Below are 14,341 nucleotides of genomic sequence, written 5' to 3'. Positions count from 1 at the left end.
GTGATACAAAACATATCATGTGTGGTGTCGTTGGAAAGCTGTGTTTCTCCTGCATGACGTTATGGCATCCAAATATGGACACTTCCTTTGTATCCGCAAGCAATCGCGAAAGTTCAAAGAAGAGTGTAGACTTAGAATTGCATGTCTGTTTCAAGGCTGTTTTCTCAAAATTTATTTTTTTGTAATTTTCCAACATCTCAGCCTATGTAGCACCTATGTAGGCCTATACCAAATTATCCCATTACCCTTATCAGTAGCCTATTCTGAAGATATTTACAGTGGGATATTGGATGTGAGAAGAAAAACATTGGTGCTCCCACAGTGCATTTCTATTAGGCCTAGTAGCCTAGTGTGTGATATTAATGTCTCACAATTCTGCAGCTGAAGAGGACTTGAAGAAGAATCTGTCTATTCACATCTTTTTTACCAGCCATTGATAAGTTGATTACATTTCTATATTAACATGTTGTATTAAAGAAAAGATAGAAAATAACTCTTTGTGTGTGCTGTAAAGTGGTTAGAAGAAATGAAATCGGAATCGGCTAAAATCGGTATCGGCCAGTCAAATTCTATGAAAAATCGGAAATCGGAATCGGCCAAAAAATTGCAATTGGTGCATCTCTAATCTCTATGTTCACAACATGCCTATTTTTCTAAAATATTGTGCATAAATCTGTCAGTGAGCACTTCTCCTTTGCCAATATAATCCACCCACCTCACAGGTGTGGCATATCAAGATATATTTTGTCAAAAGGGATAACATTAATACAGTACCTTTAGAATCTGGCATTTCACAATGTGCTGTAAAAAGAAAAACAAAGCACTGTATACTTGTTGTATGCAGAATAAATGGTGATGGATACAGTCAACGTAAATCATATATTGCAAGATGCCAACTTAAAGTATATTTGGAGCAATAAAAACTTACTGGGCTTGAAAAAAAAAATGTACAAGGTAACGCCAACAAAAGTACGGTTGAAACCACATTTGACCAGTGATGAACAAACGTTCGGCGTGTCAAATGCCTCTGGTCCACAGTCCACTTCTGTAGCATCTAAAGATAAAATATGTACATTTGTTCCAGTCAATTTCTTTTTCTATTTTATTTTATTTTATTTTATATATAAGCATGTAAACTGACATACTTACATGACTTATTGAATTCACATTCATATGAGTCTATCTGGAGACTTTCATCTTTAAATACACTGCTGCAGAGATCCCATCCCCAAGCTTCAGCATTAGTGCATGGGTGTGTACCGTTACATACAATGTCTGGGAATAAAGAGATACAATTGTTATATGTATACTGATGGACATCTGTACTATAACCCCGCGTACACACTGTCTCCGTCCGTCAACGGATCACGGAGGTTGGATCTGCTGTATGTGTATTTGCATACACGTTATCTGATTGGCTGACGGATCCGTCGCTGCCTGAAAAGTTGAACATTTCTCAACTTTCTTGACGGAGGCAACGGAGCTGAAGCGACGGACGGACCCACAATGCATTTCGAGTCCGCCCCATGCAAAGTGAATGAGATCCGTTGACGGACGGAGACAGTGTGAATGCGGGGTAACGGCAATCTGTACTATAAGCATGCTCATGGACTTTCAATGGACTGTGGGTGTTCTGTTATTATACATGGGGTTGAGGTATGAGTGATTTGTAACATTACATGGAGCTGATGAACTGGTTGACCGCTAGCTGTGTGCAATTGAGACTGGGCTGGTGGCCAATCAGCGGGGGATACTTAGATGGGCTGACTGCCCAAGAAAAACATGCCGGACACTTTGGGGGGGGGGGGGGGTCAAGGAGGTCCTCGGGGAACGTGGCAGTTGTGCCATTTGTCTGTTTCTCTAGTAGCCACCCAAAAAATGCAGTTTTTACTAAATAACTCCTTTTCCAGGGCAAAAAACAGGGATTTTCTTGTTCATGCAGATACTTATAGAGGGCCCAGCCGTACAGAACGTTTGGACAATGCCACAGGTTTTGTGCTGCCTGCTCCAACACTAAAAAAGTGAATGTGTTTTCTAGTTTTATTACAAAAAAGGATTATAGGATCAGGAAATTCATTACATGTTGGTGTAAACAAACAAGGGATTTGACTCGGGATAATCTTTGCTCTCAAAGTAGGCTAGGCTACACTCAACAATAGGCTAATATAAAAAAGAATAAAAAATGCAGAAGAGTAAGGATAGAATGAGGGGCAGTAGAATGCTATGTAGGCCTATAAGAATTACAGTATGTAGGCTACATTTGCAATAAATAGACACTAGGTGGGAATGCAATTGTCTGGAGGGGGAGTGCAGCTGGGAATGTCCGCTTTCTTGTTGTCCCTGTCAGGTTGCCACGTTCATCAATCTCTCCAACTATAACACTTGTTCATAAATGCGAGCCAGGGGTGCGTTTCCCGAAAGCATCGTAAGCCTAAGATGATCGTAAAGTCCCTCTTAGGAACGTCTTAAGGTTTTCCGACTGTTTCCCGAAACCATCATAACTTAAGAGCATCGTGAAAACACTCCTAGATCTACAGAGTTCCCGTTACTGACTAAGAGCCTGACCAGGAATCCATTGAGTCCCAATTGCTCTAGCAAATTACCTGTCTATTAACAGTAGCAGCAACAGAAAACATTCTTACCTGCTCTTTCGAGGTCTGGTGCATTACCTGCTGTTTTGAGGGCTGGTGCATCACATATGTGAAACAAAAGCAATAAACCAATGGCCACACAATGGAGTAGCTGAAATACATAGCAAAAGAGTACTGGGATTAATTAATTGGGCAATTGGGTTCTTTACAGTTTTTTTTCAACTGTTTACACACTAAAATGTAAATTTCCAGACAGTTAACAAAACTTAACACTCAAGAAGCAAAACACCTGTGCAGAGTAGTACAACAGTACAGTACAAATTCAGCTTCACACTTTTTGCAAAACATTACACACAGTGAATGTCAAAACGTAAGACACATTTTCATACCTTAGACTTTTGTAAAGTTACTTCTTTGTCACTACAAAGCCCTGGATTGCCAATGACTACTGTACACTAATGAACATATTGGATAATCACATCCACCACGTGCAAAAATTGAAAACGCAGCACTCAGGTGTGCTATACAGTCTTGTTGCTTTTACAGTAGTTTCAGTAGTACATTTTTCCTATGTCGAACTAATCATGAAGAATGTTGTGGGTTTGTCACTTTGTCACTATTTTTTGGATATCTAAATTATCCCTTAACAATGTCTGGGCAAAAATCTAGCACATGCTATTTACTAAAATGAACATTTTTACAGATGTGTTTTGAATTTATCATGTCAGTATAAGATGGAGACAGTGTAGAATCATTGAAAGAATGCTAAATGTTAAGATAATGTTAATGTTAAGATCCTTAAAGGAGAATTCCGGTGTGAAATTGACCTTAACTGTACCGAAACATGTTACGGTTTACTCACACATGTTGAAGACGCGCCTTTGCTCACCCCCCTGCATTCCGAACTCCGTCGTTTTCAGCCGAGCTTGCAGGAGGCTTGAATCTATTAGATTGGGCATAATGTACCCTATGCAGCTAAATCGCTATTTTTAAACCATTAAAACGGTTCCAAGTAACTCCACACTGCATTGGTAGACTTCTGAGGGTCCTGACATTTAAAACGAGATACTGAGAACTTTGGAAATGCACAGGAAGTTTATTCAAAAAGACAGTTTACAAGCAGTACCTTCATAGAATCTCTCCGCTGGGCGCCATCTTGTGGTGAAGTCGCGATAAGCCGACTGACGAGCATGAACGAACCGGAAGGACAGGGGAACATATTGCAAAAGTAATTCCATAGGAAATATATAGTTATACTGTCTACATGAGCATGATGAGTAACAAAGCTCAAAATGTTTGCAATATGTCCCCCTGTCTTTCCTGTTCGTTTGTGCTCGTCAGTCGGCTTATCGAACAATTAGAAATTTTCTGACGGTGCGGTTTTAAAAAAAAAAAGAGAGAGGGAGATGGAAAGTAGACGCAAAGAAGCAGTGCGTGTTAATGTAGGCTAAATATGATTTATCAAGTGTTTTGTTAATGCCATCGTATATTTGATCAGGCATTTATATCAAGTTGTTGTGCATATTCATCATAAATGCATATGTCAATGTGCATGAACAAGTTGTGATAGACTTGTTATTAATTTACCTCAGAACTTCGCCCGATACGAACTTTGTAGAAGTTTAACATTACCGTTGCTGTTGCCAATTACCGGTATAACTTTCCATTGACACTAACATAATTATAAACTACGGATTGTGATATGTGAAGACCAAGTCGAATGTGGAAACACTGTAGGCTACTCCAAAAAGTTTATTTAGAGGAAAGTGCAGCCGCAGTTATCGGAACTCCTGTAAAAGCAGCACAATTTCCACGGTTCTAATTAAGCGCGCAGCCGGAACCGTGCACAATTGACGTGCACTTCCACACTCGCTAGGCTGTTCCATTGCATGTGATCTCGACGGCTGGAGAGGGTACTGGGAAGGTGTGTAGCCTTGTCTCTCTAGCACTCGACTTGAAAGAAAGCATTCTATCAAGGACGAGCTCTTGACTTTGAGAAATACCCAATGACTGATACCTGAACCAAGTCATGTGACCTAGATACTGATAACAGACAAGACTTTTGATAACCGATAACTTGATTTGAAAAAAATATTTATTGTGGCCCCATACAGGATGTTAAAAAGTATGTATCTCGTAGTGCACATCGCCTGTTTAAGGGTTAGACCCTATAGTAAGCAAAAAGGTAAAAAATCACCGCTCATCCGTGTGAGGTGCAGGATTAAGAATGACTGGATATTTAAGAGAAGAATCCGCACACTACAAGTCTTTGTGAAAAAATAGCTTTACTGATTGCACGCTTTCGGTCGTTAGACTTAAGAAGGTCTAACGACCGAAAGCTTGCAATCAGTAAAGCTATTTTTTCACAAAGACTTGAAGTGTGCGGATTCTTCTCTTAAATAAGGGTTAGACCCTAAAATTCATGTGTTGAACATTATATTTTTAATTATTATACATATGGTTTACAGCAGGGGTGCCAAAATGCTTCCCCATCAAGGGACTAAAATTAATCTGGGTGGTGGGCCGCAGGCCAAAACTAAATGTTCAGGTCATGGACCATTACATTGAAATGTCTTGCATATCTGTGCAAAAATAACATTCTATAAAAGTAGACTATTTTTAAAGAAATACAAACACTACTCTTTATTGTGCTCGTCTTTGCACTGTTTACAGTAGGCCTAATAGGCTAGTATTAATGTCATGAAATGCATCCATTTAGTTATAGGTATCCAGGCTGACAAAATTGGTGTGCTTGTCAAAACGCTAGTATTTCACATTAATTATACTGAATGACTGCTTGCTAATGTTGAAGCTCACACGCTGTTTAAAGCCATACACAATGGTAAACTAGAACAAAATTAGATAGGCGTGCGTCCATTCCTGCAAGCGCGCTTTTCCGCAGCCTTCCTCATACTCAATATCACGATGGATCATACCTCCCCATCTAAAAACAATTGTGGCTAGATAGTGAACTGCAACCCATTTTTGAGTCGATACAATTGAGACAGAATTAGGGGGGGGGGAAAAACGATAACAGTTTTTTTGGCACATGGGCCCCATATTGGTGAGCCCTAAATTGGTGAGCCCTGAGACAAACAGTCAACTATCTTTCTTAAGTATAGGCCTATCTTATAGGCTACTTCGATGTTCGCGCGTCTCGCCATGAATGATTCGAAGCGAAATAACAAAGTTTAGGCTACAGCTAAACTTTCCACAAGCCTGATATTTTACTGCCACTCATGTTTCTGTTTTTCAATTTACTGATGGGCTCGTGGTATATAGCCCAGTTAATGTGTTTTAGTAAAGTAAGTTGACTTACCTTTCTGTTTCTGAACGACATCGTAATCTGAATGAGCACACCTTTTTCATATCCAACTTCCTTGAAATGTCCCAGCCCCCGTTGACGGGAAATCACAGGTTCGACTTAGTGCAACATGTGTTTCTACTAACATAGAATGAGAGGGAGAGAAATGTGTTCAGCCTATATTAAATAAACAGAATAAGACGATGGTTAGATCATTGGCTGTTTCTCAAAGTCAAGAGTGTATCCCTGATAGAATGATTCCTTGCGAGTCAGGTGCGACATAGACAACGCACCTTCCAGATACCATCACCAGCCATCAAGATCACGTGTAATGGGACAACCTAGTGGAAGTGCACGCATTGTTCCGGCAACGCGCTTCATTTGAATTAAGGACGCTGACATTACACTGAGGGGTATTCCACGAACGGAGGTTTAACAAACACAGAGTTAACGCTGAACTTAAGTTGATTGACCCTGAGCCGACTAAACCAGAGCTGTCGGTTCCACCGCGCCGTTTATGAATTAGTTGAATCAACACGCGGTTGGTTAACACTGGGTTGAGCGCGTAGCCTACACGCGAAACCTAAAGACGTGGTGTAGGCTATGGAGCATGGAAATCCTGATCAAAAGGGCGAAACAGGCTTCCCGTAGTCTAGACTTGACCATGTGACGAAACATGAGGCACGGACCCGCACGGACACTTGTGGATATCATCATCATCATCATCAACCGTTTTTTATTCAGGGAAAATTGAAGAGGCATCTAAACACCTGCACATACGGCATGAATGTAAAATCCCATAGACCTCTGAAGTTCGCCTACAAAATAGCTGCCATCTTTGAGTTTCGGTAGGCCTATCTGTCGATTTTTCCAATGGGAAAATAACATGAGAATTTTGAATGATCGCACCTGTTAAACTCTCGCGGGGACGATATCTTAAATACAGACGTTTTCCTGAACTCACTTTTGTACTCTGCCTTCTTGTGCATACTGTGGCTAACTAACTTAACGGCAAGTTGCTTGGCAAGTTACAGTAGCTCTGGGGTAGCAAAAATCAAAGTCTGCCACCTTCGCGCACCGGAGATCACAGTAGGCTATATTCTGGAAGGCAGAGGACAAAAGTGCGTTCAGGAAAACACCTGAATTTCCGATTTTGTCATCCCCGCGAGAGTTTAACAGGTGTGATCATTCAAAATCCCCATGTTAATTTCCCATTGGAAAAATCGTCAGATACCGTAACTCCTTATATGGGCAAAGATGGTAGCTTTTTGTAGGCGAACATCATAGGTCTATTAGGGCAAAGTCCTGACGTCATGAAGGCAGGGTCTAGGCTCCGCAGAGGGAATTTGAGAGACAACCGAGAGTCGAGACTGAGTCTTTAAAGAGTACATTTTACATTTGACATCACCCAAGTATCATATTCAACAGTTAAATTCCCACAGAGTAGGCCTAGAGGGGACTGCTGGCTATATAGCAGTCTAGCACACACATGTCTACCAAACTTTTGGTAGGCTAACACTTTATTTTAATGTGTCACTGTTACAGTGTACTTACCTAATTAGGTACCTGTAACAACTTTACCAATTTGCCGAAATATTTCATCAAAGGCAAATGGCTGACTTGAGACCTGCTGGATGGGGTAAATCTGATCATGATAGATTTAATACACAAACCATTCTTAGCTCCAGTCAAGGCCTCATTGTCCTCAGTGTACATGTAACAGCTGGTCTAGGGCAATGTATATTTCATTTCTGTAAACTTTATACATTTTGAGATAAAAAAAAAGCATGTTTTTCCTCATAGACATTGCATTTGGCACTATGACATCACCAACTAATGGGCTAATTGCACCTGTATCAGCTGCTTTCTGCTCAACTAGGCCAACTCTCTCTGTCACTGCGTTTCCATTACTAATATGTGCAAAAACTTTGTTGATGTTGTCTTAATGTCGAAAATCACAATTTTCGCAATTGCGGTGTTTCCATTACATTAGGCTTTAAACTAAATTTAAATCTTGTGTATTCTCGCGTGCTGTAAGTCATTATGGCGGATATACCCTGTCTCTAACCAAAATTCTCCCAAGGGAGACGAATAAATTGACTTGACTTGACTTGACTTGACTTGATATCAACATAACCCAGATTTACACTAAATACAATAAAATTGCCACGGCACTAACGCTGATATTATCAGTCATTAGGCCTATCAGCCATCAGCGGAGGAGGCGGAGGCCGTTGGCCTACGTTTTGGTGGGGCAGAAACACAAAATTAAAAATGACATATTTCACAGGAGTTTGTTGTAGGCTATGCTTAAATCATGTGACAGCCATGTCAGTGGAATATTTCGTAGATCAGCCCAGTTGATTAGTTTCTAGAACTAGATTTCTTTCAGCACCGTTCTCATCACGTTAAACCAGCAAAGCATAGCAACATTGTATTTTTTTACATCATTCTCCCCGTGCCCCCGTCAACAGTCTTGTTCGTTGTTCCTTTTAACATCCGGTTGTTGGATCATGTGACTCGTGTGATGCGAAGAAAGTGTTTCCATTGCAGTTTTGCGAAATATACAAATTTCGATACGCTCTAAAAAACACCTCACCCGAGCGCAAAAACGTTTTATCGAAAAATGTGAGTTTTTTTCGAAATTTGTGTGTTTCCAGTAATATAAGCACATTTCTTTTCACAACTCTTAATTTGCACAATTTAATGGTCAATAGAAACGCAGCTTGTGTCTCTCCACTCTACATGGATATAAAGCACATTCCATCCAACTTTCTATCCATTCATCTTCTTCAAACCATTCACTAATACACTCATTATACTATCAATCAGCATCCATTAAACAATCTGCCTATCAACATCCATTACAATTTCTGTCTATCAACATTAATTACACTAACTACAGTCAGCTTTTAAACTCTACTCCGTCTCAGGCTGTAAGCATACTAGCTGGCTCTTTTAAGACTACAGATACTGTTTAACTGTTTCCTCTGCCCACGACTGTTTCAAAATGAAACTCCTCACTAAAATAATTTACTATTAATATGTGGGATAAATTTGATATGTTTCTCATCGAATTAACTGTTTTAGTATAACATACATACAGTAGTGAAACCTAGTTACCATCCTTTACCTTAGGAATGTTAAGATGACCCCTGGGCCAGGTAAAAGCCCTGACACAAACATGGCGTCGGTAGAGGGGTTCTCGTAAACATTCTTATCTCTGTTAATTGCCAGTTGCGTAATGAATCACTGGTAAGTGCATCTGGTGATTGCCAGTTGGTTAAAGACTCGGGTCAAATTGTGTGACTGTCACACTCAAAGCCTGAGACTTGGCAGCCCTGCTGATAATGTCGAGTTGAGACAAATCATACATGTCTGCAAGTACTTCTTGGCGTTGGATGAGAGTACAGATGTGATGGATGTTACATCACATCTGTACTCTCATCATGGACGTTAGGAAATTTCTATAAATTCTTAAAAATGGAGTGGGAGCATAAATGCATTGAATATGAGGCTAGTTGTTAATGATGGGCCACTGTTTTTCAGTTTTGTGCCATGGTGATTCATGGTGATTTATGCGAGCCCTTTGCACTGAAAATAATACTTATCACTGGCTGTAAAATACTTGTGTTTGTTGTTAGGGAGTCTATGTTAAAAATGCATTTGAGTATGAAAAAAATTAAATGAATGTATGTTGGTTCAATAAACATTATACAGTACAGATATTTCGTTCTTATTCAGAATTATTTAGCAGCTTCTCTCATAATAGATGTGCGGAAGTGCGCGGCCACATTTGGCCCTCTGATGCTGATGATAAAAAATTGTGGCCCTCTTAGTCATGAAAGTTGCTCATCCCTTACTTAGCTTATAACCAGTCATTTGTGATATGCATGGTAAAAAATGAAAATGCAATATTATATTGCTTCAATCGCCCCTATCTTTGGATGGGATGTTATGAACGGCACCAAATGTCACGTGTATGATTATCCTGACATCCTCTGGGAGTATGCCAAGATTTGTGGAATTTCATCCATGGGGGGCTATAAAATAAAATAATTTATGTGTACATTTAGTGACTACACCAACTGGCCTGCAGATGGTGGTAATAAGCGAAGGGGTGCTCTGGTTGCTCGATGCTACTGTCTCTTTCTCACACACTCATACACACACAGGACTACACACACAGACATAAATACACACACACAGACACATACTGTACCTACACACACAGTAGACAGGCAGGCATATGCACATACACACGCACAAACACACACACGTACATAAAAATGTATATACACAGAGACACAAAACACAAGCAGGCAAGCAGACACACACACACACACACACCATTATTCCCACCACACACACTCACAATGAAAACTCACAGACAGAGAAGCACTCATACACAAAAGCAAGCGCACACATGCACACGCTCATTTACATAAAAGTTGCAGTAGGGGATGGAGTAGACGATGGAAACAAAAGCGTGATTTATATTTGCGGAGAGAATATGCAGGACTGAGCGGCGGTCATATTGTGTACCGCTTTATGGTATATCTAGTTAATTTAACTATTTAAACTACTCAACTATTTAACTGTTCAACCATTCCAATTGTGTGACTCCTGCCAACTGTTTCCTCTGGCCACAACTGTTTCTAAATAAACGTTTGTTTCACATTTCATGTTAGTTTTGCATTTTCATGCGCTATTATTTTCCTCGATTTGGCCTAAGCAAAGGCTTGACTGTGTTAATAATTATTTATTAATAAACATGTTTTTTTTTATTTTATTGAAATATCATGTCTGTCATGTGGTATATCAGTGAGTGAGAGACTTCTTGTCTTAATTAAGGTGTTAGTTAAATACACACCACATCGTGTTGGCCCCAGGTGGCGTAGTCGACTTCAGTAGGTCAAAAGATCACAGGAAACGATGCACTCTGAGCAGACTGAAATGTCTCACATCTTTCCTGTTCATAACCACATGATGGAAAGGAAGATGAGATACTGTTTGTTCACAGGAAACGATGCACTCTGAGCAGACTGAAATGTCTCACATCTTTCCTGTTCATAACCACATGATGGAAAGGAAGATGAGATACTGTTTGTTCTTCGCTCTTTATCTGTCAGGTACAGTAGGAAACCGCTCAATATAATTACTATTAATTTCACATCAAACCAGAGTGAACAGTAAGATTTAACTATTGTCCTTATCATATGCCTTAAGCCTGCAAAAAGAAGGGTATTTTCTTACAGTCTCTAATTCAAAATGTCCACATAATCAGATGCACTTAATGGAATGTGTTTAAACTGAATGTACAGGGTCTGCTGGAGTGTTGGTGAAACAGTGGACAGATAAGATGCATTACGCACCTGGAGAGACAGGAGTTATTTACTGCAGTCTCCCCACTGGTGTGAAGGGCTACAGCATGAAGTGGGTGATTCCTAACATACATGATCCAAAAACATTCAGTGTGTTGAACAAGGTAGCCGTGATTGCATCTCGGGCGACCGTAGAGAGCAATAACACCTTTACCACCCTCAGGCTGAGGAACCTTTCCATGAATGACACACAGAAGCTGGTATGTTTTGCAAAATTCCTCATCGAAGGAGAAGTGGTACGAGGTTGGAGTAATGGCACTGTGTTTGCAGTTTCTGAAGAAATTCAATATGGTATGCTCACTTTGCTATTTGAAAATATAAACATCCACAGCTTGCAGCTTGAAAGTACACATACATTAATAAGTGTATATAAGAGTAAACATATAGGGGCGAATTCTCCCATTTGCACGTAAATTGTAGCCCGGCTAACGCCACCTCAATGAGATGTGGTCTGGAAACCAAACATTCATTTTCTCGTATTTGAGGCATGGTTTACGAATGCCCAGAGACATTTATTGGGCGCTACAGATGTCTATCGAATGTGTCTGTGCGTAGCTCATAGCCAATCGTATCAATTAGCCTATACCAGAGTGTTTTGATACTTCAAAATAACATTTGAGAAATTAACCATACATTTTTCAGTAGTGATAGATGTATAGATTTGAACAAAAGCTGGTTTGGTTCTTATCAGAGCTTTTACCTCCTGAAATAACCAAATTAAAAGCATCAGTGTGTTGCTTAGACATCATCATCATGTTGCTGTCCCCCCGCTCTGCGATTGGTTCCCTTACTGAGGTGAAAATTGGGTCCATGGGTCCAAGGCAGCATGGGTATACTCAGTCTAGGTAAATTGCGCATAAGCCCTTTTTGCATGCTTCAGTTACGCATATTGTCCCATTTCTGCTTCTGTAACTCCCATAGTGCGCAACTTCGAAATCAAGGTGGCCTTATGAAAGAGGCAAGATTTATTTTAAATATAACCAGGCCTACAGTAAAATGGTGCATCATCAAATAGCATAACAAAGAACTGACTTTACGCTTGGAGATTTCTCTGCAGAGCTTCCCCTACAGCTTTAGCGTGTATGTTTTACAACACTCCTCAATTGGTCAGTCTGCCTCTTCATGAGCATGATCGCTTCACTGTCAGCTTCTTCTAAAAACAAGGGCTCAGGAAGGTGGGTGCTGAGGGCACTGCAGCACCCCTTGCTAGCAGAAGATTTACAAATTCACAGTTTGTCACAGGCTAGCCTATATATTTTTGTAGCCTATATCAAATAGGCAAAAAGTAGGCTAATGGATATGCTAAAGTTGACAATATAAAATCATCTTTTGGAAATTTATCTTAATGCCTTAAAGGGACAAAAATCGTGTTTCTCGACAAAAGTAACATTTCGTCTGATTTTGTATTGGAGATATTGCTCTCTCGCGCATACTACCGTTTGAAAACATGCCATGGCATGTTGGTCCAAAATACTATTGGAATGCTGACGTTGCCCTGCACTTCTAGTCCGACACTACTGTACGTCACTGGGTTGTTACAAATTAGGACTGAAACGCCCCAACACCTGCTGCCCTGATTAGCCTACCTGTGATAAGCCATGTCTGCGGCACTCATTTCCAGATTGACACGAAATCACCATGGTTGATTGGTTGCAGCAGTGCTGCACTCTCTCTCCAAATTTCAGAACGTCTCGCCCATTTTGAAAGCCGTTTTCAGAAATGTGAAGTGGGTGGAGTTATGGGGTGAAGTGACTCTTTAACTGAAAAAATGAGGAACTAGAAAAGCACTCAGAGAGCACAGACCTCCGCCTGTATTGTTCCTTCCTAGGTTGTCATACTGTACATTTGAACCTAAACTATTCAGATCGCCACCACGTGGTCATACCGTGCCATTACACCACTAACCGAAAAACAAACGGCTCCAGAATCCTGACGGTGTTACGAATCACTCCCAAAATTTAGTCGTTTCTTCCTTGGGTCATTTCTGACATTCCCTGAAAATTTCATCGAAATCCATCCATTACCCGATGAAAACATAACCTCCTTGGTGGAGATACATATTCAACCTTTAAGGACATCAATTTTCTTTGTGAATTAATAATGTATTGTAAATAAATAAACATTTCCTTAAAATACAGGGGTCATGAGTATTGGAACGCCATGTTAAATTCCCGTAGGGCAGGCAGATTTTTGTTTTTAAAGGCCAGTTTTTTCATGGATCCAGGACACTATGCACCCTGTCCCCTGGGCCTTTGGAATTAAAATAACCCCATGTCATCACATACACTTCATCATAACAAGAGATTGGCATGGTTTTATTTCAGTTATTAGCTGTTAGCTAATTAGCTGGTTTGAATTGCATTGAGCTCAATGAGAATTAAACAATGTATGGAAGAATTCCCTTGTGTGTAAATGACAGATTTAAGTGAAGGAGAGAATTTGCACAGGCTGAAGAGCACATTGGTACATTCTTTTTTTTTTACTTAAGCACATGGGAGCTGAGTCCCTTTAAAATAAAGTTTGGCATTGCTTTAATTTGCTATGTATTTTTCTTTTGGCAGAGCTCATCACATCTAGTCCAACAACATCACCCTCCTCCTCTTCCTCCTCCTCCTTCTCCTGGATTAATTATCTACTTATGTCTTGTAATATTTTGATGCTCATAATAGGCACCATCATCTGTATCACAGTTGCCCGAAATGTACACAGGCAAAGAAAGTACAGAGATAAATAGATTCATTGTGGCTCCTTTAACTTGTGTATCTTCTGTGTGAGATATGTGTCAGCTTCTTTACACTTTGCCAAAGCATTGAAAAAAATTCATGCAGGATTCATATGAATGCAAAAATTCTTTGCTGCTCAGAGCTTACATAGGAATGTCCAGTTCTTTCCTGTTTCTGTGGCATAGGTCAGAATCAATACAGGACACAAACACCCTCTCCACAAAAAGTCTAGTATTGTAACCACTCTGATTGGTGGATTCATTCATTCATTCATTCATTCATTTATCATTGATTTGCTTTGGTTGTTACCATTTCTTTTCTCACCTCTATCATAAAGAC

At 40.0% G+C, this 14,341-nt stretch overlaps 1 protein-coding gene and 1 long non-coding RNA gene across 9 annotated transcripts in view; one reads left to right on the top strand and one right to left on the bottom strand.

Moving 5' to 3' along the window:
* The window catches only part of LOC134064036 (uncharacterized), a 62,818-nt gene extending 49,854 nt beyond the window's left edge, over positions 1-12,964 (bottom strand). The window contains exons 1-7 of one of the 8 annotated variants that reach the window (XM_062519815.1): positions 12,866-12,964; positions 10,769-10,867; positions 5,911-6,072; positions 2,643-2,742; positions 1,150-1,275; positions 929-1,054; positions 775-801 (exon numbers count right to left, since the gene is read on the bottom strand). In XM_062519815.1, coding sequence (XP_062375799.1) covers positions 775-801; positions 929-1,054; positions 1,150-1,173 — 177 coding nt within the window. In that variant the 5' untranslated portion in view covers positions 1,174-1,275; positions 2,643-2,742; positions 5,911-6,072; positions 10,769-10,867; positions 12,866-12,964. Of the gene's footprint in view, positions 1-774; positions 802-928; positions 1,055-1,149; positions 1,276-2,642; positions 2,743-3,453; positions 3,693-5,910; positions 6,164-6,188; positions 6,255-10,768; positions 10,868-12,865 lie in introns of those variants that run through there. The other 7 variants (XM_062519816.1, XM_062519818.1, XM_062519814.1 and 4 more) reach the window with 7 other exon arrangements.
* On the top strand, positions 10,980-14,341 carry LOC134064038 (uncharacterized). The gene is made up of 3 exons (XR_009936235.1): positions 10,980-11,027; positions 11,220-11,570; positions 13,841-14,341. It is a non-coding gene; the product is annotated as an uncharacterized LOC134064038 (long non-coding RNA).

This window comes from Sardina pilchardus, chromosome 18 (genome assembly GCF_963854185.1).
Source record: "Sardina pilchardus chromosome 18, fSarPil1.1, whole genome shotgun sequence".
Lineage (NCBI taxonomy): Eukaryota > Metazoa > Chordata > Actinopteri > Clupeiformes > Clupeidae > Sardina > Sardina pilchardus.
Note: the sequence above shows the minus strand (reverse complement) of the source record. Positions and strands in the feature narration are given on the sequence as shown.